Source organism: Andrena cerasifolii, chromosome 1 (assembly GCF_050908995.1).
Source record: "Andrena cerasifolii isolate SP2316 chromosome 1, iyAndCera1_principal, whole genome shotgun sequence".
NCBI lineage: Eukaryota > Metazoa > Arthropoda > Insecta > Hymenoptera > Andrenidae > Andrena > Andrena cerasifolii.
The window spans coordinates 16823227-16851155 of record NC_135118.1 but is presented as its reverse complement, the minus strand read 5'-3'; the positions used below and the strand labels follow the sequence as shown (position 1 = coordinate 16851155).

Below are 27929 nucleotides of genomic sequence, written 5' to 3'. Positions count from 1 at the left end.
AACTTGTACTATATTAATGCTAAAACCGCTGCGCATGCGCGAGAAAACCCGTCCCCAATCTTTGCAACGCTCGCCGACACTGTCGGCAAATCCTACTCGTAGTGGAGGGGGAACATACGCGTAGTAGAGGGGGAACACGCACGCATGCGCGTAATGACGTCAGACCAATCCATTCCGAGATAGGGCCGGTATTCATAGTGGCTACTTATTCTGAAGCAAATGCTTAAGCATTGGGCATCCTTTACTAGCTACTAGGTTAGCACTGGTTACAAAACATGTCACTGGATGAAAAAAATCGTGAAAAATGCATTGAAAAACTTACGTCTTTGAAACAGACACTGAACTCTCATAAGTCAAAGGAAGAAAATGCTATCAGGTGTCAGAGTGAATGCTCAGTGCCTAAAATACAGACTCGTAATACTGAAATTCCTTGTGCTAGTGATGCAGTAACGATAAGGTATAATGAACAATATGGTAGGCATGTTGTAGCTGTCCGTAAAATAAATCCTGGTGAAATAATTGCCATAGAACCGGCGTACTCGGTAATGCTAAGTTAGAAAAATCAGTACACGCATTGCTCAAATTGCTTAGAAGTATCTTGGGCTAATATACCATGTCATTATTGTGTTTATACCATGTATTGCTTTGAATTTATTGTACAATTAGAATACATGGCGGATATCGAGGTAGTTGTATCCGTAATTATATGTTTAAATTACAGGCATTGTAAAGGCCAAGTGCCTCTCTAAGGAATTAGTCAATTTACATATTGGTAATATTGTGGTTTAAGATCGGTTTTACGTGGAAGTTTCTCCACCACGTGAACCGTTATAATATTGTATCTGTTTCGAGACGATCGAATCACGGCTCCGCAATATGTTCTAAGGCTAAAATAATATCCCAGTTCGACGGACGTTAGCAAAGAATATCCCAAGAAAAGACCGGCAATACCGCCGAACGATACAAGCAAATCTAAATAACCGAATCGCATTTCTCTCTTATAGAGAGCTGTCGGCCACTTTCTTAACATAATTCGGGTAACATTTGTGGTCGACTTTATCATCCCTTTAACGGTGTACGACGTATGATCGCACGAGATCCAACATTTACATTGGTTCGTGTTCGCGCTGGTATTGTTCAAACAAGAATACTTCGAGACTGGACATTCTGCCTTATCAATGGATGATAAAAACCATGGTAGGCAATTGCAACGCGCAAGTAGCCTGTCGATAAAACAGTTCATTTCGCAGTCATTTAGACTTCTTACACCCTCTTGTTTGAAATAGCATTCTCGTTGTCGAAGGGTTAAATAACGAATGTCGGGGGTAGTGTATGTTATGTCCACAATAAATTCAATGTCTATAGGGAAGTACACTTTTGCTATGGGCCTTTCGCCTGGTTTTGGGCTTGACTCGACATTCGGAGTGAAGTAAAGTCTGTAATTTGAAACAGTTGTGAATTTAATACAGTTAAAAAAAACATAAATATGCCTATTAAATTCTGTTAAATCCAATTATAATTTGGTTGGGAAAATTTTGTAAACTTGTAATCAGGTGTGACACTATGCTCTGGTATTTTATGTTAAAAAGTAGTTTAACCCATTAACTGCCTAATTTTTTTTTTTAATTTTTGGCCGGATAAGTTATATATATATATAATTATATTGTCACACCACAAAAAGTGGTGTGACAGTATAATTATATTCAACTTATGTTTTGTTTTGAAAATATTCGATATTTTTGAAAAAGTCCCAAATGGGGATCGTGGCAGCTAATGGGTTAAAGTAACTTGACCATTTGTTTATTTATCTATATTTGCCTCTTTGTCAGATGGCTTTTTGTAACACGAGGACTAATTGGAACGCATGACAGGTTTATTATTTTGAACAGTGAACGGCGGAAAATACAGGAATGATCAAACTATTTCGCGGAGGGGGAATAACCAATCAACGCCAAGGTGGGAAACGAACGGCGCCACCGTCGAGCCAAACCAAGCTAGCCAAGCTGTTGTCGACGCTGGTTGGCTGCCGCCTCATTACCCCTTGGCTAGCTTCGTACGAATTCGAAAGCGTGGCGTCACTTGCATTGGCTTGGCCTGGCTTGACGGTGGCGCCGTTTCGTTTCCCATCATGGCGTCATCACCACCAAACCAACCTAGCCAGGGGAAATGAGGCCGCAGCCAACCAGCGTCGACAACAGCTCCCCCGCTTGGCTAGCTTGGTTTGGCTCGACGGTGGCGCCGTTCGTTTCCCACCTTGGCGTTGATTGGTTATTCCCCCTCCGCGAAATAGTTTCATCATTCCTGTATTTTCCGCCGTTCACTGATTTTCATGGACTAATAGATTTTAAAGACATGTAAGGCCCGGTGCAGACGAGTGGCTTGCGGCAGTTTGTCGCTGCGTTCATTTGCGGTGAAGCAATACGCGCGCTCGTTAAAACGAACGCAAACACACCGCCTAGCAGCCGCAAAACTTTGCGTATCGTGTGAACTGCTTCATATAAATTTAGGGTCTGCTAAAACGCGCGCGGAGGGTTGCCGCGGCGGCAAACTGACGCAAACCGCTCGTCTGCACCTGGCGTAATAATGTTACCTCCAAGGATAGCTTGAACTCGTAGTTTCAAATTCGAGATCCCATGAAAGATCCATGACTTTGAGGGGCCCCAAAGCATTGAATTTGCAACACGCACCCACGGAAACAAGAACTTTTGTAAATAGTTTGCCGCATGGTACTTTTATTCCTCTGCGAAAAAGAACATGATTAGTTTTACTTAGTAGCTACTATTACGAACTTAAATGAACCATATGGAAAAAATGCAAAAGTATTTATATTTTCTCCCTCTTTCTGGCTTTCTAATCATCGGAATCTTTTGTCTTACATGGGCAGGTTTTCGAACAACTCTCAGACTTTCGTAGACTTTTGCACAGCAGTGGTTTTAAAACCAGATGATTACTTCGTTATGTATATAGTTTGATGGTCTATTAACAAAACAATATACCGATTCAAATGTAATCCCATGATGTCACAGTTACCTGTATGTACAGTTGCTAATCAAGTTATCACAATCAGGTATCAATGGCTCAAAAGTGCTACGAAAATTATTCTTCGTTTCATAAGCCGCCTTGGATGGTCCTGAATCGATGCTCTTTCCCCAATTCCAATTGTACAATTGTTCGTGTATAAACATCTCATCCTATGTACGAATTACAAACAAATTTGGGCTCGCCAATGAATTATTAAATTGGTAAAATTGTGAAGTGAAAATGTAATTTTTAATAACAAATGTAAGTTCTACAATGTATAACTGTCGAAATTCTGTACTTGCTTTGTGTAAACGAGAGTGATTCAGCTGGGACCAATCGAAGCAAAGAAATATTTGAGGAAATTCAATACTGATATGCTCTGTCATTATATCCAGCCCGGTTATAGTTGGTTCCGTTTGAAATTTATTCCATATTATAATGTTTGTAACGAAAGTGGCTACGATCGATGAAATCGTCAGAAGGAACCACGCTATCCTATAAAAGATCCAATCGTGCATTAAACGACGAGCATAAACTGTAAAAAAAAAACTATATATCGCATTACAAACATATCGCAATGCTATATTAATGCAGAAATAATGATAATTTTGATGGCAGTTCTTATAAACCACTTGCACTCCAAGTATGCCACTCTGGCACATCAAACTTTACATCGATATTAAACACTGGTATCGTTAAACCTTATCAAAATGAAAAATTGGTGATCTGTGGAATTAAAATTCGAAATTACTGTGATACTTTCTTTTCTCTTTTCCAGAATTCTGTATTTAATAAATGCAGCACTGAGTGCTTGATGTGCATTAAGAAAGACTGTAGACCTGCCATATGGAAGAAGTGATGAGAAAATGTAATTAAAAATCAAATTTTATAACAAAGGATTGCTATATCATACTATTATATGATAATACTATGATAATACAGGGGCGGATTTGGGATTCCCGGGGGTGGTGGGGGAGCGCAGGACCGAATCCAAGATTTCCTTGAGGAGGGTGGGCGTAGGTCTGAGAAATAAACCAGGGACCTTTCCCGATAATATTTTCCTGCTAAATGAAAAATTATTTTTTTGGTATCATATTTCCTCTCATATTGCTAAGTTAAAATAAGTATTTTGCAAATTTAAATAAGTATTTCTCCCTTGAGGGAGGGGCTCGCCTCCCCCGCCCCTCTGTCTGCGCCACTGTGATAATACTATTATCACAAGTATTATGAGTCTATTACGAATATTGGTTCTACAAAGCAGGGATTTCACATTTGGGAATTCTTTGTAAGATTTTCAAAACTAACAAGAACCAATCATTACAACCCCGCAGAATTGGATTGGATAAATAAAATGTTATCTGTAAAGAATATAAAAGTACAATTAGTTGTCGTGCATTCTCACGTGTAAGAAACATCGAAATAGACAAGAATTTCAAGCATCGCCATGGGGCCCATGAGACCCCACCCCACCATCTAAGGGTTAAACTTGAAACCGAAGCTACGTCGTGTCACTTGGTGTGTGATTAGCCACTAGGTATCGCGAGAAAGAACTCTCTTTATGTCAGTTATTATTCCACCAATTTCAATCGAGTTGCAAACACTATTCTGTACTCGTAGCTTATTTTCATTAAGTGGCGTTTGATAATTCCATTTAAAATAAATAGGGTTCTGAATCTGAACACAGGCGACGAGCTTTTTACGTTAACTTAAAAATTGTTTAAAAATTTGTCGTTTAGTTGCTACAACCGATGCGGTTGATTCTTAAAATCAGTAGCTTCATTAAAATTAATAGCTTGTATATTAACCGAAATGCGTAATTAACGAATAACTTCTGAATTATTAAGTTACCTCTCCCACCTGGGCCGCGCAGGGTCCACGAAGTACGGGACACCGTGCAAAGTGTTCTCCAACAAAAATTCCTTCGATCTGTACCTCAAGCTGGAGCGCAACTCGCCCACCGTCGGCTTGTAATTATACCTCATACCAAAATTTCACCTGCTGGCGCGAATCACAGGCATGGACTGTTTTTTACTTTCACCCGAACAGCCTTTACTCGCGACGAGCGAAGCCGAATCGATCGCCTCCCCCGCATCTCGTGTGCAAATACACAGGCATACATTATTTATGGGTTACTCGTGCACACAACTAATTTATCAGTTTCATCAACGAAATAGAGAAGCGCTAGATTTATAAATAATGCCGGTTACGCGGGCGACGCGTGGCGAATCAATAGAAAAGATGTTAGAAACTCTCGTGCGACTCGAGTCAGGAGGCGAAGTTTGATATTTAATGTGATTTAACGAGATTGATCTGATATCGCGGAATTAAGGCCAGGCTTGTTGCTTATTCGAATTCAAAGAGTTACTGGCCTAATTGTTAGTGGGTAGCCTCTGTTTGCAGCAAGGGCGGATCCAGAGGGGGGCGATAGGGGCGATCGCCCTCCCCCTCCCAAGAGTAATAAAAGAAAAATATTACGACACTGTGTACTATTCTGTATAAATAATTAATGTGAATTTAATTGTTTAGGTTATAGTATCAGATGGAGATATTAAAATATAAATTACAAGGAAATTTTAAATCCTGTAAAGGAAGATTAAAAAATGTACTTATGTACTTTTTCATATTTCGCCCCCTCCAAGAAAGACTCCTGAATCCGCCACTGGTTTGCAGAAGGGAAAAACTGCCGAGAACGCAGAGGGGATTATCGGTGGCCGGGGGTTCCCCCCGGCCATTGTCTCTTGCCTATAGGCTCTTCCAGTTGCAACTTATCATTTGAGAATCGGCCATCGTGTGTGAAAACACAAACAGTCCTTCATCCTCATGCCAGCTTCTTTATTATTTTAGACTACCCCCTCTTACGACCACCATATGCACGCACATCGACGTGGTTCCGGTCTTTCGGTACCTAAGACCGACCGTCCGCAAGTTAAGCGGGTGTAAACCACCCCTCTGACGTCTTCTTTGGATCCGATTACGCCCGAGGAGCCTATCCCCTTGCCGGAACGGCTAGCCGACTGTCGCTGCATCTCAATCGTTAACGAAGCACGAATAAGCTGGGAGCGGAGAGGAATTTCAACGACGCAGGCAGACAATCTGCTGGCGCCTAGCTTATGGCGCGCAAATTTGCGGCGATAACTCTGCAAGGATTATACGCAACCGATGATCGCCAAGTGGAGCTCGGCAGTCGAAACGAACGGTGGAAGATCGGCTTGACTACCACAGAAACATCGGAAGCTCCGCGAGCTGCTGCAATAATAAAAGCTCGGCTGCAACGCGGAGGAGCAGCAGAAAGGCAAAAAGAGGGGAGATAAAAAAAAAAATGGGCGATCCCTTTTGTCAGAGCCCGGCTGACGCACGGGCGAGAAAATACTTCGGGGAAAAAGAAGCGGCGCTATTCTTGCGTCCAGGTGTGAGCCTGTAACGCCAGTGTAAATATACAACACTTACGCCATTCCGGCGGAGCCTCTTCGAAAACTATTAACGTATCCCCCTCTCGCGGCTTCCACGGCCATTTTTCGGCACCGATCCGTTTCTCTTCCCGAGGCAGCGACTTCTGGTCCTTTGAGGGCATTAAGTGGCGCACGTTGGAGCGGAACTCGATCAGGTAGCTGTTTTGGGGTGGCTCCTTGCATACTTAAGGGGTTACACCAACTTGGCTGGCCCGAAGCGAGCGGTATTTTCAGGAACCGAGGGACCCAATTCACTAATTTTCGTTTTCTTGTAAGTGTAATTCCGCCAAGCCCCTAATCTAATAGCATGTACGTCTCACCGGGCAGAATCGTATTAAATTTTTCTCCGCGCAGAGAAAACAAATGCTTAGTGGAAAAACTCGGTGTAGTGAGGCCCATTTCGTTACTTAGGCCCCTTTCAAATAATTACAATTTCGTACCGCGTTTCCTATACAAACAATTTTTCCTTCAACTTGCTCCCCTCTAAAATGATAATACGGTAAAAATTGTAAAATCGTATCGCCTGTTTTCTATTGGACCCTTCAATTTCTTTCAGGAAATGTATGGACTCGGTTAAAATCAGCCTTTCGACATGTATAAAGCATTGCCGGAACTTTAAAAGGTCATTTTTTTAAGGGGTCATGCTCAGTCAGGAGGCCGAAAAAGGGTGGTCTTTGGAAATTTTTTACTCAAAAGCTATAGCATAATCTTTTTTCTTTTTAAGGATTGCATCTAGTACTGTGCATGGTAATTTTTTTATTTAAAAATGTTTATTAATAACTAAGTTATTGTCCATCACTCGAAGGTTCTCTAAAAAATGGCTTCTGCGGTGACCACTGCTTCTCGAAAGTCGATCATCTGAAGTAAAAAATTGAAAAGAATTTACTTATTATATTATATTATCTAGTATTTGAATGAAGGAACCGCAGAAACCTTTTTTTTTAGAGAACCTTCGAGTGATGGACAATAACTTAGTTATTGATAAATATTTTTAAATAAAAAAATTACCATGCACGGTACTAGATGCAATCCTTAAAAGGAAAAAAGATTTTTTGAGAAATGTGCTATAGCTTTTGAGTAAAAAATTTCCAAAGACCACCCATTTTTCGGCCTCCTGACTGAGCATGACCGCTTAAATGTCTATGTTTATATATAACGGGAAAACATGTCGCTATTCCCAATCATGTAGCGGCGCACGTGATACGCTTGTATCAATGATTCCGACTTCCTCGGTAACTGAAAGGAGGGTACAAGCGGGCAGTTTAAAAGCGTACACAAGCGTGCAGAATAAAAAAAAGCTTTTAATCCGAGGCTTAGTTTCCGAGAAAATTGATTTTCAAAAGTCACACCTGACCAGAAAGTAACAGGATTTATTAAGCAAATACGGTACAATTGCAAATGGAATTAATCCTAGTGTACAAATAAGTCGAAACTGTTGTCGGCACTGTTGCATGCGAGGGCCTCGGTACCAAAAGTCAGTCTCGGGAAAAGTATCTGGTAAACATTACGAAGTTAGATATTCGTACACATAGTGAAGTTATTGTAAAACTGTCTACAAATATTTAAGAATTCTATGTACAACCTATCTTATTCTTTGTAGTTGCATTATTATAATCCGAATTATGTAATAAATTAATCAGTGAAATTAATTTGCATTATAGCTCTCTCAGGCTGTTCTTGTTATAAGTTATAACAAAAAATCGGAAGATAACCGGATTTTCGGGGGTCAATTACACCCCCCTTAGAGTGAATTTGGACAGCAAACAAAAATTGCGTTGTAATCAGGAAGAAATCCCCCGCATATTCGCAAGGTCTCAGAATTCTATGAATTTTCGTTTTCGTAATCTTCCCTCGTGAGTTATAACGTGTAAATTTTAGCTGCCATGGACGTTGGAGATGTCTGTGCTGGTGAATCACGAGCAAAGCTATCAGTAGTGACAAACTGCGCGCTGGTAAATACCTCCGAAGGACTTGCGCCGAAAGCAAGTTTACACCCCTGGAGAGATCGACGGCCAGCGATGGTTCATAGCTGTACAGGCGTTATCAGCGTTTCCATCCCATAGCCGCGTGAATCAACCGCTGTCGAGTCACGCTGCCATCGGCCGGAATCTTTTACCAAACAGTATCTGCCAAGCGAGGATTCCGCTGGACGATCTTAGATCCCGAAGGTGGGATAAATTCAGTTACCTGGAACCAGCCGTCTAAAAGCGAGAGTGCCTCGCGAATAGGGTGCTAAGCGCGCCAGCACCTGCAACGCACCATGTGCCATTGCGCAATATGCGTTCGCAATTAACATCGTGTCGATGAACCGCGCTTTCCCAATTGATTATTGCTTCTTGGGACTGCGAACAGATTAGATTCCGAACGCCCGCGCCCGTCGCGTGTCCGCTACGTAGTCAACGCTGTTGGCAGCGGCGATGGCAGACGAGGGGAGCCCGATTAATATTCCTTATTTATCGCGCAGTGGCGACGATGGCGGCAACCGGCATTTCTTAAATTTACGTAACGCCGAAGTACTCGGTGAGCAAACGGTACGCGGCCGAAAGCCAGTTTCTCTATCGCGGCCGATTAAGCCATGATTACACAAACACCAGCAACCGTGGCAGAGTTCGAGTGGTCATGGCTCGGGTTCACTTGTTTATCGCGGATCAGAAGCTGAAAAGTCAAGCTTGTTCACGAACAGCGAGACCGGAGTGGGGTAGCGGCGCCCAGTTGGACAGCAGTGTATCAAACTGATCGCGGTATGCCTGCACATTGGTTAATTGCCGCTGGTGTACGCCTGCAGAAAGAGCTGTCCGATCGCCTCGTGGCTTTTGCTCATTTTATTTACGCGTCTCGCTTCTTCGCCACCGCCGACGATCATCCGCGGAGCACGTCCTCCAAGGGATCCCCTGACAGGCTAGCTGTGAAACCATTAAAAAAAGAAAAAGGAAGAAAATAAGACGGCAGCCTAGCGAGTACACGTGCCACCCCCCCGGTGCGGTTTCCCCGTTTTCATCCGCAAATCGCGATGTCGTGAAACATTCCGGGAGCGCGTCCCGCGGTGCCGCTGGGCCGTCACGGACGTAATATTCCAAAGACTCAGGTGCTTAGCGGATGCCGTTAGTTGGCACGCGTCAGAGATTAACCCGCAACAAGAGGATCTACCCTGGAGTCGGCTGAAAAAGCGACGAGATTACGAGGAACCGTCCCCCTTGGATCGCCCCGATAGCGCAGGGCCAGCTTCGGAGATGATGAGCCACGCTCAAATCCCGGCGTAAATAAATCCTTGGCCAGCGATCGGAGCGCGCCGCACGAAAACGCGGCACGCGCGCGTGTGCGTGCGTGGCCGCGTTTCCCTGTGTACGCCGTTGCGAGGGTGTTCCCGAATGCGGTCTTCGGACGGCCTTTAGTTTCGTGTAAGCGCCCGTCGAAGTTAGTGGACCCTCCTCGGTTTTATCCCAGCGGCGGGATCTCCTCTTCCGGCTTAACTCCTCGGTACCGGCCCACCCTGCGGCCCGCGCGGTCCCCGGTCCACGGCCCACAGTTTTCGCTCCGCCCCCGGCGGGCCCACCGTTCGTCGCGCGCTTTCGATCAAAACGGCCTGCTAGGCGGCCTGATATCGCACCGTTCGCTCGCTCCGCAATCGAGGGCGCACAGATTTAACGGTTACTGCGATGCGGCTCGCGGGAAGGGACAAGGACGAGTCGTCCGCGCCGTGCGACCTGGACACCGACGGGACGATTGACCGTGCGCTTTGAAAACCCCGCGGAGGTGTTCCCAGTGGACGAGAGCTTCCTACCGGTGGGATGAGCAGCCGAGCAAGAGGAAATCGTGCCGTCAGCTGTCTCTGCTGATCGCCTCCACCATGTGAATGAGAATGATCAGCGGTCGCTTAGTTTGCTGCTGATCTCCGAGGGACTGTAAGCTGACGATGAAGCGTAAAAGCACGGGAGCGATAGTTAGTGCCGATGGTAATTAGAGGGAAGGTGTGAGGCTGCTCAGCGAGAACAATACAATTTTCCGGCGCAACGGGTGGGGGGTGGCTTTCCTCCATTTTGGTTTCGCGGCTGAACGATGGAGCGACGGAGAATACCGAGAAGAAGAGGCCTGTCCTCTGCGGAAACCAGAACCGGTAAGTTTGTATTTTCTATCGACGGTGCCAATTGTGCGCGGATGCTTCGAGCGATAATGCCGAGTAGATTGGTATTCCCATTGCCGAGTAGAGTTCGATTGTTTTGGCAGTATACGGTGTTCCAGAATTAAATGAGGGAGCTTTTGATGCTCGATGTTGTTGACAAAGCTTTGAAGATACTCGCAGAAGTATTCGCCCGCCCCGTGCGTATAACATATTTCGCCTATTTATTAATGTTAGTTTCGGAATTAGCTGTTATAAGTTACATTGCTGTAAACCTTGATTAATATATCCTTACGAGGAAAGATCCCGAAGCGGAAAATTAAAAAAAAATCTGAGACTTTGTGAATAAGCAGAGGATCTCCTCCTGATTACAACGAAATTTTTGTTTGCTCCCCAAATTCACTCGAGGGGGGTGAAATCAACCCCTGGAAATTCGGCTATTTTCAGATTTTGTCTTATAACTCGCTAACTGTAAGAGATAGAATAATAGTTTCAAGTCGAAAGTTACTTCTTTTAATTAGATCTGTCATTTGGCGGGGAAATTATTTTACAGTTCACGAGTTATAACACATAATCGGAAAATAACCGGATTTGCGGGGGTCAATGTTATACCCCCTTGGAGTGAATTCGGGCGGCAAACAAAAATTGCGCTGCAATCAGGAGGAAATTCCCTACATATTCACAAAGTCTCAGAATTTTTTGAATTTCCGGGTTCGAGATGTTCCCTTGTTAGTTAGGCACCATCTACCAAACACAGAAAGTTAGTTGAATCTGTGCATAATAGATTGAAGCTTGTAATAAAATTACAGGAATATTATAAGTATATTGGCTTATTGTAATCACGTTTGTATAAATTAAACATTGACATCGAGCGAATATTCTTTGCTACTTCAACGGATAATACTTTTTTAAAATAAACTGTGTAGAATTTTTAAATAAGTGAATGCACCCAGAACAAAAGTATGTTAAACAAAGGTTTACAGTAATGTGAATTGGAATTGCGAATTCTGACTTTGAAGTCAATTTAATGTGCAAAATGTGTTGCATATAGGATGGGCTTTTGTGAGTAACCGTATGTGAATAATAATAATAATAATAATAATAATAATAGGACTTTATTAAATATGTAATTATAAAAATGGACAAACTACAGTAAAAAAAAGAATAATAATAATAATAATAGAACTTTATTAAATATGTAATTATAAAAATGAACAAACTACAGTAAGAAAAGGAATAATAATACTAATAATAATAATAATAATAATTATAATAGGACTTTATTAAACATGTAATTATAAAAATGAACAAACAACAGTAAGAAAAGGAATAATAATACTAATAATAATAATAATAATAATAATAATAATAATAATAATAATAATTATAATAGGACTTTATTAAATATGTAATTATAAAAATGAACAAACTACAGTAAGAAAAGGAATATAATGTTTAAATTGATAACTGTATTGTAAAAGATGAGATTCAACGTTTGTAGGGAATTACGCTGTTATTGAAGTTATCCCTGACACATATTTTTGTCATTCATTGTGTTATAATTCTGTACAAGCACGGTACGCGTTGAAAAAGATCGTTCGAACAGTTGTAACATAACGTCGTGCGCATTCACAATTACTTCGTCAACGAGAGAAAAATAAAGGGAGAAGAGATGGAAGTGGTCTGTGGAATTGTATCTAAAGAGATAAATTGAGTTTCGTACCGCGCCGTATCTCGGTTGGAACAAATGCCAACTGCTTCCGAAATAGAAGGGAAAAGGAGGCCAGAACAAAAAAAAAAACTAACCCTGATTTTTTTTTTTACACTCAACTTATCTTTAATATCGACACGTTCGACCTTCCGATAAGGCGAACCCAAGATGATAACCACGTGTGCCGAGTTCAAGTCCTCCAGGAACAATAAAGAAGCCCAGCGGTGGCTACGCGTGACATAAACAAACAGGATTAATTCGTAATTCTCATCAGACACGTAATAAACAATAAATGAGCCGTTTATTTTTAAAGTGGCGTAAGTCCATTTATGTTCGAATCGAGATATCGAGGGGCTTGCGTTGGATTAAATTTAAAAATATGGGTAACAGATAACACAGCAGTGTAATGTTTTTGGCTTTCCAAGGGTGTTAAATTCATCATCCCAATTAGCATAATTAACATTATTTAAGAAATAATGTGTTTGATGGCTATGAATGGACTTACCCCACTTTCAAAATCAATGAAATGATGTTTTCAATTCTTAAGAAAGCACAAGTCCATAGGAAAATTAAATTTCCCTGGAAATAAAAATAAATGTATACACTTTTATGTTATAAAATCAAAAAAATATTCAACTTTTATTCTTTGTTAAGTAATTTTTACATTAAAATTAACCAGCATATTTTCGTTTTACAAAATTTTAATGATTTTAAATATATTAGCAACAATTTGCTTCGCAATGAAAAGATCCTGTAAAAATGTAGCTATTAAGATAGCTAACTCGATTTTTCGGAAAATGGACTTACGCCACTTTCAAAATAAACGACTCAAATTTTAATTTAATTTCCACTTTTTATGTAGAAAAGCTTTACTCGTGCCCTAAAAAGTTTTCCCTTTCCAATAGGGAGTTACGCAACTGTATTATTATAAATAGCTGTGTGTATCGCGAAAACTATTAAAAGAAATCCAATTCGCCAAAACTTATTTACTTTTGCAATGTAAAACTTTGAATATCGAATCGAAGGGAACATTTCATTCTTATCGATGCTCTATTCCGATTTTGCAATAGGAATACAGCTTCCGAAACAAATTTATCAAAACTGCACAGCTGACCTGCGGTTGCATATTAAAAAAAAAAATAATGTCGTCTCATATTCTGTATAATTTTCGCCTCTAAGCTCGGAACGAAGCTTATTTTGTGAAATGCATCGAAAACCTTGGGCCAAAACCAACCGTGTACATGCAACATACGCATTTATCGCGGATGGCGTGAATTTTGATGAAGCACACGACATATTTAACACAGCAGCTGGCCCATTGTTCCCTGGGCATTATGTTACAAACAAATAATACCGATGACACATCGCCGAAGGAAAAGAAACCGGATTGTCATGTTAATCCTCGGAATGTCGCAACTCACCCCATCATATTTTTAAAGCTTCACGTAATATGTACGCCTGATTGAATGCGTTGGTAGAAACACATCTGGATAATGAAAAAAACGAGTAGGTATAATCGCATAAACATACCTACTTTGAATTCATTAAATCCTCTAGCGACTGATTCGTTGGCCCGACACTTCGCCTAAAACTTATCAATAAAATTTAAATAAATGAAACTTATTAAATATCGAAACTTCCGTTGCTGGAGTAGCAATACTCTTCTCGTTGTAAGGAACCAGTTCGATCAGAAACACCTAGCTGCCCAGTATTATACGAACATTCTTGAATAAAAGAGTTTCGTGTTCTTAGTTAACATAATATCCGCGGGGAATATTATCTAAATTAACTTGATAAGCAAATTGCTCTAGCTAATTAATTCCCCGACTGCATCGCGAACGATTTCGTTCCACGACGTACGATTCAGTTTGCGAATCGTGCGTTTCGGAGGATGAACCACCCGCGCATATAATGCCCCTATTGTAGTCTCTGGACTAAACCTTGGATTTGCGAATAAACCTCCGTTGAAAGCCCTCCAAACATCCCGAATGCATTAAAAACACCTAAGGTAAATGCTTTCGTTAGTAGGTATCCTTTGTCTAGTATTGTCTCTTGTCTTTCGCGCGAACCTCGCTCACCCCCTCCCCTTGACTTACCCCTCCGCGCCTATCATTTACAATTTACACGAACATTTCGATAATTCACGAATCCCCGGGCAAAGAAGACCCATTCTACACTCTGCTTGAGGAAGATTTAGTACAGCCTCGAAAGCCCCTTCGGATTGACTGAAATAGTTGATAGGAGAAACTCGAGAGGTGTCAAAGACTCGCGGCACAGTGGTCCGACAGTGGGTTTGAACGTAATTGTTTTTTTAAATTTTCACTTCAAGTGCTGATTCCGTTTTGCAAGCGGAATATCTTGCTTTAAGAACTGAAGTCGACAAGATCGTTGCGTAAATCTGTACTGACCACAGTTCAACAAAACACAAGCAAATAATAACAGTGTACAAATTCTCGGGGCACGCTGCGAAAAAATTCACGAATCGTTCGATTCGAACGTTTCGAATCACAAGTGTTCTTCGGTTCCGAGGTTTCCACGCTTCGAGAAACCCATCCCTACCAGAAACCGTAAAAAACGCGAACTAAAATCACGTTATTTACACGTTATTTATTATACCTACATAGATATGTAGAACGGCTTTAAGGTTTCTTCAGCCGTAGAATCTGATTCCGGCATTATTCTTTTACTAACAAGGGAAGATCCCGAACTTGGAAATTCAAAAAATTCTGAAACTCTGTGAATATGTAGGGAATTTCCTCCTGATTGCAACCCAATTTTTGTTTGCTGTTCAAATTCACTCTAGGGGGGTATATTTGACCCCTGGAAATCTGGATATTTTCTGATTTCGTGTTATAACTAGCGAGCTGCAAAATAATTTGTTTACCAGATGCTAGATCTAATTAAAAGTAGTAACTTTTGTCTTGAAACTTCTTTTCTATCTCTTACAGTTTGCGAGTTATAACGCAAAATCGGAAAATAGCCGAATTTCCGAGGGGTTAATTTCACCCCCTTCGGGTGAATTTGGGCAGCAAACAAAAATTGCGTTGTAATCAGGAGGACATTCCCTACATACTCACAAAGTTTCAGAATTTTTTGAATTTTCGGGTTCGGGATCATCCCTTGTAAGTAGGGTAAAGAACGACTGCTATAAACTACTTTCATATTCTCGGTGGAATTTCCATTATGGAAATTAAAGCTTACGCGGCTATTACTATTTACGTTTCTCCGGTTGCATAGCGAAATGCGGAAATTAATTTTTAAGGGATGGTAAAACGCCGATCCAGAAGGGATGATTGGCTACATAATGGATTTAGCTTCGTATTTATTAGTACCTATCCTGAGGCAACTGTTTGATCTCATGTACGCAGAAATAGAAAATATATGAATTATAATCTTAGTCGTCCTTTATTGAGGTATGGCATTGTTAAGGGGTCGTGCTCAGTTAGGGGGCCGAAAAATGGGTGGTCTTTAAAAATTTCTTACTCAAAAGCTATAGCATATTTCTCAAAAAATCTTTTTTCCTTTTAAGGGTTGCATCTAGTACCATGCATCGTAATTTTTTTATTTAAAAATATTTATGAATTACTAAGTTATTGTCCATCACTCGAAGATTCTCTAAAAAAAGGTTTCTGCGGTGACCACTGCTGCTCGAAAGTCGATCATCTGAAATAAAAAAATTCAAAAGAATTTACTTATTATATTATATTATCTAGTATTTGAACGAAGGACTTTTCGAAATATTGATTTGGGAAAAATGGCTGATGTTTAAAGTAAAAGTTAAAAATTTTATCATAAATCTTGCCTGATTTTCGTCAATAAAATTAAAAGAAAACTAAGCATCGGATGAAAAAATCCTTCGTTCAAATACTAGATAATATAATATAATGAGTAAATTCTTTCGAATTTTTTATTTTAGATGATCGACTTTGAAGCAGCAGTGGTCACCGAAGAAGCCTTTATTTTTAGAGAACCTTCGAGTGATGGACAATAACTCAGTTATTGATAAATATTTTTAAATAAAAAAATTAGGATGCACAGTACTAGATGCAATGCTTAAAAGGAAAAAAAATATTTTATGAAATGCGCTATAGCTTTGGAGTAAAAAATTTCCAAAGACCACCCTTTTTTCGGCCTCCTGACTGAGCATGACCCCTTAAGGTAATGTTGCTGGAGCGTTAGGCATTATCTACAAACTGCTCTTAGTGACCATACAAAAATATAAGGCAACGAGGGCTTTGGGACCCGCAAAATTCAACTTAAACAGCTATTAATGACCGCATGGACTTTAAAACACTTGAACTTTTGCATTTCATTTGAAACACCTTTTGCTTGCATTAAATCTTTTGCACATACGTCCTTAATATCTCCGAATTGCATCTAGAATTTTCACAACGTTATAGTCGTTATGAGCACTTACTCAACTTCCCCATTTCATACAGCGTCGTTAACAAATTTCAACGCATTAGCTACAAATATATCATCATAAATTCCGTTCATTCGAGTTCTTGCAACAAAAAAAAATACACAACCATTTTAAGTAAGTTGCAACAAATCCTCCCTTGCAAAATTCTTCGGGACTTCGCGTCACTTTCGTTTTGTAAACGCGACCGAATACGTAAACCGGAAAAACGTGATAAAGCAGAGAGCCGCGAGAGGGTATTTTTCAAGGGGGTTGTAATACGTTCATCCCCTTCATATCGCATCCACTTATAGTTAAAAGGACACTCTCTAACGCTGCGTGGTTAGATTTAAGTTACTGTATATCCGCGAAAAAACATAGCGAGGCAAAGTACGCCAATTCCCGAGAAAACGCGATGCAATCTTCGCCATTCCGAAAGCTCTCCCGAGAGATTTTCCGCGACTTAAGGCGAGCCTGGCGCGTGCGCAAAGCTTCGCCCACGGACGAAAGAACCGGTGGCTTTCCTTACCGTGGCCGAAAGCTTGAATTTAGTTGCCGCTTTCATGGTCCCGGGCCGCTGTGCGCAAACCACGAACCTGACCAGTGAAACCACCGTAAGGGGTATTCCCCCCTGACTTTCGCGTCGAAGCGTGGACGGTATCGCGGGTCATTCGTCCAGCTACGGACAGACCTCCACGTATCGCGAGTAACGACAAAGTGCAGAGGTCATCGATGATGTAGGTAACGTGGTTGAAAGCGAGCTGTTATTTCGCCGAGCAGAAATAAAAGTGCGGTTTGCCGCACGGAACGGTTTCGAGGTTGGGAAAAACACGCGGCCGCGAGCAATCTGCGCGCTTCCGCGTATCTGTCGGATAAACAGACCCTTCTTCGTCGAATTACCGTTTCTAGGACACTCGCTTGATCGCCGTCTAGCTCCGTATGCGTACGATTTACAATAGCGTCTCTCGCGTCCAGCTATTCAACGATTTTTTTTTTTAATCGTGCTCCTGGACGGGACCAATTAAAACCACACCCTTCGCGAAACAGCGCGACGAAAGTAAATTCTGAATTTTCGTTACGCCCTCTCTCTCTCTCTCTCTCTCTCTCTCTCTCTCTCTCTCTCTCTCTCTCTCTCTCTCTCTTTTCTGTCTCTTTTCTCTCTCTTTTCTCTCTCTCTCTCTCTATCTCTCTCTTTCTCTCTCTCTCTTCTCTCTCTCTTTTTTTCTCTCTCTCTTTCTCTTTTTTTCTCTCTCTCTCTCTTTCTCTCTCTTTCTCTCTCTCTCTATCTCTCTCTTTCTCTCTCTCTCTCTTTCTCTCTCTCTCTTTCTCTTTTCTCTCTCTCTCTCTTTCTCTTTTTTCTCTCTCTCTCTCTCATTCTCTTTTCTCTCTCTCTTTTTCTCTCTCTCTTTCTCTTTTTTTCTCTCTCTCTCTTTCTATCTCTCTCTTTTTCTCTCTCTCTCTTTCTCTTTTTTTCTCTCTCTCTCTTTCTCTCTGTCTCTTTCTCTCTCTCTCTATCTCTCTCTTTCTCTCTCTCTCTATCTCTCTCCCTCTCTCTCTCTCTCTCTCTTTCTCTCTCCTTTCCCTTAGAATATTTTCCGCGGCTGTATGTATAGGCGACGAAGTAGAACTCATTATAGCAACTATGCGGGCAATCAATGCGGCCTTCGAATGGTTCCCATCCCGTCGCGCTAAACACGGTCACGCGTGGGCTCCGAAGATTCGGCTGGGTCCGACGCGGTGGCACGTTCTGTGTGGTTCGTTCTGAAGAAAAAAAAGAACCGAGACGCAAAAGGGTTCTGTGGAAGACCAGCAATCTCTCGAATACGGGAATCCTCCTCGTCGAGCTGCATAGGAAGGCAAGGAATACGGGGCGATAATAGGTACACATAGCGAGACTCGTTGTCGGGGAGCGCTGACCGCAGAGATAACGCTTTGACCCGTTACAAGCTTCAAGTACGAAATGAATGCCTTCACTGTCTCTCCCAAGCCGGGCCCAATCCAAATATGTGGCCCTTTTTCTTACCGAGACCGCCCTTTATTAACCGCCCACCGCGATCCCGCGAATTCGACTGTTCCACCCTGTGACTTCGATGGGTGGCTAACAAGGGAAGATCCCGGACCCGCAAAATTCAAGGAGATCTGAAACTCTGCGAATATGTAGGGAATGTCCTCCTGATTAAAACGCAATTTTTGTTCGCTGCCCAAATTCACTGGAAGCGGGTGAAATTAGCCCCCCCCCCCAAAACTTGGTTGTTTTCCGAGTTTGTCTTATAACTCGCGAACTGTAAGAGATAGGATAAAAGTTTCAAGACAAAGGTTACTTCTTTTAATTAGATCTAGCAGCTGGAGAAGAAATTATTTTGCAGATCACTAGTTGCAACGGAAAATCGGGAAATAACCGGATTATCGGGGGTCAATTACACCCCCTCAGAGTGAATTTGGGCGGCAAACAAAAATTGCGTTGTAATCAGGAGGAAATTCCCTATATATTCGCAAAGTTTCAGAATTTTTTGAATTTCCCGGTTCGGGATGCTCCCTTGTAAGTACCTACTGAATATGGCTTTTCAGACACGAGCAGGTTCACTGAACCTGCTGCCCATCGGACAGCTCTATTTTTTGGGGATGAGGACTCACTTATTTTTCTCTTAATGATAATAAGAAGAAGAATAATAATAATTGCATACGTACATTTGTAGACTGTATGAGTATAACGCGCAGAAAAGCTATCGACAAAGAGCGGACAACGTACGGATTGTGTAAGAGACGAGGTTTTGCAATAACAAGCGTTGGTTTCATACCTGACCTTGATTACTTTTAATTTAATATATAAACGATAACTGTTGGGAGTGAAGAAATGAGAAATAATTGGGCCCACCCTCAATGATTTGAAATTGAATAAATTTAGTTTGATGATTTTAATTGATAAAAAAATAGCTTCGTTTCTATTGGGTATATTTTATTTTTTCACAGTGAGTAGTATAATTAATATTATTTTAAATTTCCTGTAGTTACTGTGTTTTAAGTCTAGAATGGAACTATTGCTTGGTGGTTGTAATAGTATTGTATAATGTAAGAGTTGTTCTATGGGTTTGCAAAATAAGGATCACAAAAAATTATGGGACCCCTACTGTGTTTAACTAATTTTTTTATAATTTCGAGGGTTGGTAGGCAGAAACCTGCAGAAGCATAATTTGGCCCAGTTAATAGGAGCATTCCTTATTGGGATTAAAATTCTCGTTGCAAGGAATATGCATGGTGTCGTTAACGTTACCATCCCCAGTTCCCCGTGAAAATGTTGGAAGTTTAAAGGCGTTTCTTTTTTTTTTGTGGGGTTTTAATTTAAGGTGGTCGCATCAACAGTGGAGTCCTTAGCGACCAGCCACCTTCGAACAATGATTACATACTAGGAACTGGGTTATAGAATTATGTAATGCTCAATTGCAAGAGGTCAATTAAACTGATCGCCTCGAAGAATCGTATTACATTCTGAATACTTTTGGGTTTGCTCAAGTTTGACTGCAAGTTTGTCTAAACATTGACACGGTTCCTTTCCTGGGAGAACTTAGGGCGCGCCAGCAGAGCACGCTCTATGCTTAAAAGTACTTTACAAGGCTCACAGTCAGGATTGAAGGCGTTTCGCTTCATTAGTAGAGACTGGTTTATTTACTTATGCAGGCTGGAAAGAAACCGACGGAGTGCTCCGATAACACGTAAATATTGTTCTAGAATTATCGGGGAACGCGTCCACTCTGCAGTCAGAAGTAATAGAGAGGCTACTGCCTATCAGCGGGAGCAACGGGATCACAGGATGCAAAGATCGGCCCCACATCTGTGGGAAAGAGGCGGCCTGCCGCAGCTTCGACGACAACACGTCCAAGTGCGTCTGCCCGCACGACTTGTCCCCGCCGACCGCGGACCTGAGATGCCCAAATCGCCTAATAGGTCAGACCCAAATGTCCGGATAAGATTTCACCGTGGCAACAGAGCTCGAGGGCTCCTGCCAAACGGAATGCGTGCTTTCGAATATTAATTGCTCTTCCGATCGATCTTTCCAGTTCCCCTGACACCGCGACCTATACCCAATATTATACCCCCCAACGGCAATTCTACCAACAGCACAACCGCCCTCCCAGAGGCTGAGCAGGTAACTAGTCGAAGCTGTTGTCCTAAATGGGACGACGAAGCATTTTTCTATTGCTGTAATTTTGTGTTGTTGCTGTAATAGGTGGAACGATCCAGGCAAAGGTTACCTGAGATAATAGGAATCGCCATAGCTTTCTTCATCGTATTAGCGATACTGTCGAGTATAGTGTACTGGGTTAGGAAGCGGAGCTACAATGTGAAATCGCAGAGGAATTCTCTAGATGTATGTTTAATAAGTTTTTTTTGTTAATAATATAAGTTTTGACGTAGTATCAGTTTATAGCGATTTGCTAGGCTTCTTTCCTTTCCTTCCTCTCGAAAGGAAAGCGAAGAATCAGTAGACAATCATCCCCTGCGCTTTTCCCTCAGGGTACACCGATGAATTTGAAGAAGGGGCTGCTGTTGGCGAATAAGTACACACCAAATCCACAGTATTTCAGTTGTGCTTCGCCAGAGGTGCCGATCCTGCAACGCGAATCCCTCGTTTTTGTCCAAGAAATTGGCGAGGGGTGTTTCGGGAAAGTCTACAAAGGTATGGACATACGCGACTAATTTAACCAACGAGGGAAGCTTGAAACTTGAATATTTAAAGAAGCCCAATACTTTGCAGAAATGTACATACGTAGTTCAGATGGTAGCAATGAAATACGTAGGTACATACGAGTTCTCTGTTCCTGTTCTGTTTAGGGGTGGGAACACCCTCGCAAGGGGACTAGGCAGTCAGATCGCTCGAAAATCAAGTATTTTTTGCGAATTAATTGCAAGGAGATGAATACAAATTGTGACTAGTGCTTTTGGCTAATGTTTGTTAATACTGTAAACAAAATAATTTGAATTTCGACCGCATAAATCGTTCCAATTAAATCAGTGTTGTTTCGGCGCACTGCTTCGGTCCTTCGAATATTTAAACAAAAACTAATTGCAATTTTGAAACATTTGTTTAACAGTTTCCAACGTTTCGGTCAATAATTCTGACAATTTTCAAGGGAAGTTAAAATTTATTTTTTAAAAAGTGGAAATAAAAATTTATGTTAAATGAACTTTTGAATTTAAGAGATTGTGGAAATATCGCGTTCGTAGTTGGACATGCGACTCTCGAGTCCGCTGACTGGTGACGGAGGTAAACAGTGTTAAATCAGGCAAGAACATCAAAACAGTATGCCAAGGGATGGGGGGGGGGGGGTGAAACGACGCCGAAGCGATAACCGTTGACGATTTAAAATGTTTTTGAAAATACGAAACTCTATTAGTTCACGCCAACAATGCCTTATATCTTTATTATTATTTAGTTCGTGATAAATACATCCCTCATAGGTGTTAAAAACCAAACAGTTACATAAATTAAGAAGTTATTATATGTAATAATAGTCCAATCATAAGAAACAGAAGTTAGCGGACTCGAGAGTCGCATGTCCAACTACGAACGCCACATTTCCACAATCTTTTAAACTCAAAAGTTCATTTAACATCAATTTGTATTTTTAAAAAATAAATTTTAACTTTCCTTGAAAATGGTCAGAATTATTGACCGAAGCGTTGGAAACTGTTAAAAAAACGTTTCAAAATTGCAATTAGTTTTTGTTTAAATATTCGAAGAACCGAACCAGTGTGCCGAAACAACACTCTTTTAATTGGAATACTGCAAACAGTAAAAAAAAAATTGGAATAATATGTATGACAGCGCTACAGTTGCCCGATATGTATACTCCCTGTCATTTAAGAAGGAACCTGCTGACCGACGAGTTCAGACCGGTTCTGCGCAGGTTGACGCTCATTGGTGCCGGGAGAAGCCACTATTGGCTGTACCCCCACCAACGCTTTATCGGAGCCAATGAGCTCATTCCACATGCGCGAAACGGGTTCCTTCTTAAATGACAGAGAGTATAGGTGTTTTTTCTGAAGCCGCTGTAATTTTGCAGCGATTCTGGCCGTAACAAATTGAATTGTGAAATATCCTCTGAAATTGATGCTTTGCCCTGGCCCTCATTCTGCCCTGAACCTATTAAAAAAGGGGGAAAGATCAAAATTATAAGTATAGCTGCAAATTTTAAAGAAATGTGATTTGTCACCAGGGAGAAGAGCCATTCTATTTTTTTTGTCAAAATAGGAATTTTTACAGACTTATGCTTAGGTTCAGGTCGTAACCAGATATGTTTCACATATGTGAATTTTTTTTCAAATCGATTTCTAAAATCCTTAATTTTGCGAATTTCAACATAAACCAAACGGCATTTTACTCGGGAAGAGTGGTACCTTCGAAAAATGCAACCAAACAAAAAAATCGAGTTTCTAACTGTCTAGTCCCCTTAAAGAAATTCCGAGCTTTCATTACTGCAAAATATCGAAGCTTTATGTCTCTCGCTTTGGGCATGCTGCCTGGGCTACTGGGATTCCCACTCCTGCGAATAAACGCGGCGGGCTAATTTTTTTTCTCATAATATCAGATCCTCTAGATTTGTCGCGACGCAGAACTTCCCTTGTGAGCTTCCTGTCGTAGCCAAACGTTCATATGCAATTTCCATCTGCAGGGCAATCGATATAGTCCATATGATTCTGAAAACTATTTGCAGGAGAACTATGCTCGGGAGACTCGAACGAGATCGTCGCGATAAAGGTGTTGAAGGAGTCTGCCTCCCGCGAGGCTGAAGAGAATTTCATGCGCGAGGTCGATATCATGTCCACGTTCGGCCACAGAAATATCCTGTCGCTGAAAGGTGTGGTGCTCCGAGACGCCAGCAGCCCATGGATGGTTTTCGAGTACATGCCTTACGGAGACCTCGCTGAACTATTGCGATCCAACTCCCCCCAACTGAGATCGTCCAAACCTGGACTGCAACCTCTGACGCAGGTAAAATATCCTCGATGGTAATTACGATGCGCGCTCCCACTTCCTACAGTTCCTACCAATCTCAGAAGGCATTCATTAAAGCGAGGAAGTGGGAAGTGTCTGTGCCGTCCCACAGCCGATCAATTGTGTCGTTCACATGTTCCAGGAGTCTCTGCATTGGATAACGATCCAAATCGCGGCTGGCATGGCTTATCTGTCGGGGCAAAGATTCGTCCACAGAGATCTGGCCTGTCGGAATTGCCTCGTTGGCTCCGACCTCGTCGTGAAAATCGCTGACTTCGGTATGTCGCGGGACGTGTACACTTGCGATTACTACAAGGTACGTCGAACGATTCCCTGCTGCGATTCGTGGCGGCAGATTTACGAATGTGGACAGTCCGTCCGATAAATCGAGCATTTCGGTTCACTTCAGATAGGGGGATCACGGCTTTTACCAATACGGTGGATGTCACCCGAAAGCGTGATGTACGGACGTTTTACCCTGGAGAGCGACGTCTGGAGCTTCGGGGTGGTTCTGTGGGAAGTCTATTCTTTCGGCAAGCAGCCATATTACGGGCACAACAACGAAGAGGTAAGTGGAACGCAGGATTATTCGTGCATTTTTAATATTTTGATGACGCTCCTCTTCGTGTAATTTTTGTAGCGATTATTATGGTCACAGAAGGACAACTTTTTTCTGGCATGGAGATGAACACTTTCAGAGTACTTTAAGATGAGAAATTACGGCTGGTGTTCAACGTTTGTTCTGCGCGCAATCATGCCACCGTCGTGCATCTGCCGTTTCTTTTTCAGGCATTTTTAATTAGACACCTGTGAGATAAACCCTACTTTATCTGTGTGATTTTTGGCGGCCACTTCTCATAAAGTATTTAACCTGAAAATTTGTAATTCGTGCTACAAATTTGCGAAATATGTTTGCTCGAAGTACATTGCACTGTCGCGTTCGCAGCGTTAGTCACATGTTTTATATTAGTAGGGGAGAGCGGGGACGAAAGTAACACTTTTTACATTTGGCCTAGGGTACAATTATCTTTTACTAGCGTCCCCCATCTCGGCTTCGCCCGAGATATTGGCGTGACTAATTATTCATGTTTAGTAGAATTAATATCTTTCAAGGAAATTAAGTAATTTGGAAAAGGCTTGATTTCTTCGTAATATTTCGGAGAAGATAACATTCTTGGTATAATGATTTTCTGACATTAGGATGGATTTTTGCTGCGCATCACCTACCGGAGCAATGATGGCAAATATGATCCATCGCTCCTATTTGAACTTCTCCTAGGTTAACATACCTAGTTAGTTCCTGGATCATAATTCAATGCAACCCCCTCCTTCCGGTAACATTCACTCTTATAAGTCCTGGATTTACCAGTGTATCTGAATATATAAAGCAGAAAAGTGTTTGTGTGTTTGTCTGTCGCCTAAAAACATTCGAACGGTAAAAACTTGGGGATCACGAAACTTCTCCCAGCTCATTATATCTACCTGATTCAGATGAACGTGGGCTCTACTTTCACAACAAAGATAAATAAATAAAAAAACAATTTTTTTTTATAAAATCAGAATCTAAATTTCGGGTGAAGGCTGAATAGCAAAGCTAGTATTGCATACGTCGAGCAGGAGAAAATGATCTTGACAAATTTGATTGCACCCGGGGCATAATAACATCCACACGGGGCAATCATAAAACTGGAACAACAATTTTGTAAACATACGATCATTCTAACATATATGCCCGCGGTAATCCACTTCTCTAGCGAGAAAGCGCGCGTAAAGCTTTGCCATCTGGTGGTGACATCATGGTACCGCTGCGAGCGAGGTATCGCGCGGGCCGAATATGCGCATGCGCGCGCAAAGTAGACTGTCGTAAACAGCCGTACACATGAAATGTTTACGCGGAAATTACATGTTAATAACGCGTTTCTGAGACATGTTACATAGCCTATGTCCATCCTAGAGTATGCAGAAATAACGTGTTAAAATTTAAGGAAGATTGGTTCAATAGATCTTGAGTTTTGCGCGAACATAAAAATCGGCTCTCTCTTTACATAATAGAATAGATAGATATAAAAATGAAAATTGTGCCTTAAGATACTATGTTTCGTGGTCTATCATTTGAGCCCAGATTCAGTCTCAAGTGATAAGTAGTTAAAAAGTTATGACAGTTTTCCGCAGTGACTGTCATTGTTACTTTTGTTCTGCAGGGGTAGGACGAAAGTAACATACCATGGGGACGAAAATAACAGTAATTATTTTGAGGAGAATTAAGTGAAAACACTTCTTCCAAAGCAAAAGAGAATTTTTTATTATCAGAAACGATAGAAACAAACATTTAAATAAACATACTTTAAGTAAAGCGATAAAAAAGCATAACCAGATTCAAATATTTATTTGATACTGTGTATTTGATTTAATATGGAATCTCGTGTAACGACCCCAAAAGTAACTAATATTTATGATTTTTTTTTTAAACTATTGTTAATAGTGGAGTCAACTCTTGTGGGACATAAGGAGGCGTCTTTAAACTTATAGAAACATGTTACTTTCGTCCCCGTAGCGACGTGTTACATTTGTCCCCAGCCATGTTTTTCAGCATAGAACTGTTACAACGTGCAAACAATTATACACATGAAGTGGAGACGTAAGGTTATCTGTTTTCACTTACATATATGTTTCCAATAATATCGACTTTTGCCCCGGGCCCCGCAAACTCTAAGGGCGGCTCTGGTAGATGTCAAAACCGTCCAACCTTTCCCCCCCACTATTTTGTTTACCGCAATCAAGTTAGAGATATCTTCTAATGGTATTTTCTCGCCAAATGCTGTTGCAGGTAATAAAACTGATATTCCAGGGAATAATGTTGATCCCACCAGAAGGATGTCCTCCGTTTGTCTGTCAGCTGATGCGGGAGTGCTGGAAAACAGATCCTAAGGATAGGATAAAGTTCGCGGAGATACTCGAGAGGCTCGAGAAAGCTCAAGGTAAATCGAGCAAGCCAATCCAGCAGGGCACGTTGCCGCGACCGCCGCAAGGGCCCGTCACCATTCGGACGCCAGACGCGTTGGATCCCGACGGTTATTTATTGCCAGCGCCGACAAAACCGCACGAATATCTGCAAACCCTACCAGCCTTGTCCGATTAGCAGCATTATTAAGGTCTAAACACACTTATCAGTTCCGCGACGACACAGTGCCGGCGTGCCAGAGAGTGGTGAGAAGAAGAGATCCTCTATGCCGGCACTGTGTCGGCACGGAACTGATAAGTGTGTTTAGACCTTTAGTGGGCACAGCGTTGTGGACGGGGATCCCGAGGAAAGTGAGGTTCGACGAAACTCGAAAGATCAGCGGAATCTTCTTAAATACGTGTAGTATTGCGCTTCGTAAAGTGGATATTAATTAATTTTATACATGATCAGGGAAACCGTGAAAGTTCGACGTACCGAACCTTCGTTGTCCAAGAAATAGTATTAATACTCTGTATTGTTAAGGGAATGTACTATACTCTTAATAATTTATTATTAATTACGATTAGCGAGGAGAATTATTTACGTGTAGTGAATTGTACATGAATATTACGCGTTTGTACGGATAAGTCTTTTCGCCTTCCTTTTAATCACAGCCCCTTCCCCCCGTAGCGTATCTCGGTGATCTTGCGTTAGCGATTCGAAAGAACTCGCAGTTCTAGAAACTTGAACTTTGGCAGAAAGGTAGTGTTTGGCTTACAATGAAAGAAAAAATTAAATGAAAAGATTTTGAAGAAAAAAAATTCTCTTAGAGTAAATAATAATCACCCTACTGTGCACATATAATAGTATATGTAATTCGAATTATTCTGAATTCCATATCATTAAAAATAGTCGAAGTAAGGTCGAGTTTGGACTCATTTTCATCAAGAGAATCTCGTTAATACTTGACAATACTTCCATGAAAATCGAACAGAGAATATAGAAATTAGAATTGTCATCATTATATATATATATATATATATATATATATATATATATATATAGGCGTCGAGCTTTCGAGGAATTACCTATATATATATATATGTAGGTGTATATATATATATTACCTATATATATACCTATATATATATATATATATATATATATGTAATTCCTCGAAAGCTCGACGCCTCGCGAGCAGAGGGTCACCGAGGCGGCGAAGTACAAAGTAAACCCCCGCTCTTGCTTTCGAAGCCAACATTCGGAGGCTCCGAAACAATTCTTTCGATGCTTTCCA

The 27929-nt window shown here is 41.3% G+C and overlaps 2 protein-coding genes and 1 long non-coding RNA gene across 3 annotated transcripts; 2 read left to right on the top strand and 1 right to left on the bottom strand.

Moving 5' to 3' along the window:
- Positions 1-204: 204 nt before the first annotated feature.
- Positions 205-5979, top strand: LOC143367467 (uncharacterized). Its single transcript, XR_013085041.1, has 3 exons — positions 205-457; positions 3800-3889; positions 5866-5979. It is a non-coding gene; the product is annotated as an uncharacterized LOC143367467 (long non-coding RNA).
- LOC143367460 (sodium channel protein Nach) lies at positions 543-3283 on the bottom strand. The gene is made up of 3 exons (XM_076809298.1): positions 3031-3283; positions 2591-2740; positions 543-1436 (listed from the first exon to the last, which is right to left on the bottom strand). Exons 1-3 carry the CDS (start codon positions 3183-3185, stop codon positions 758-760), a joined length of 984 nt encoding a protein of 327 aa, XP_076665413.1. The 5' UTR covers positions 3186-3283; the 3' UTR covers positions 543-757.
- Positions 5980-9554: 3575 nt separating the features above from the next.
- On the top strand, positions 9555-27279 carry LOC143367456 (muscle, skeletal receptor tyrosine-protein kinase). The gene is made up of 9 exons (XM_076809283.1): positions 9555-10584; positions 20424-20639; positions 20753-20841; positions 20923-21063; positions 21210-21372; positions 23411-23688; positions 23834-24007; positions 24101-24259; positions 26519-27279. The coding sequence occupies exons 1-9, from the start codon at positions 10527-10529 to the stop codon at positions 26828-26830; spliced, it is 1590 nt and encodes a 529-aa protein (XP_076665398.1). The 5' UTR covers positions 9555-10526; the 3' UTR covers positions 26831-27279.
- Positions 27280-27929: the final 650 nt, after the last annotated feature.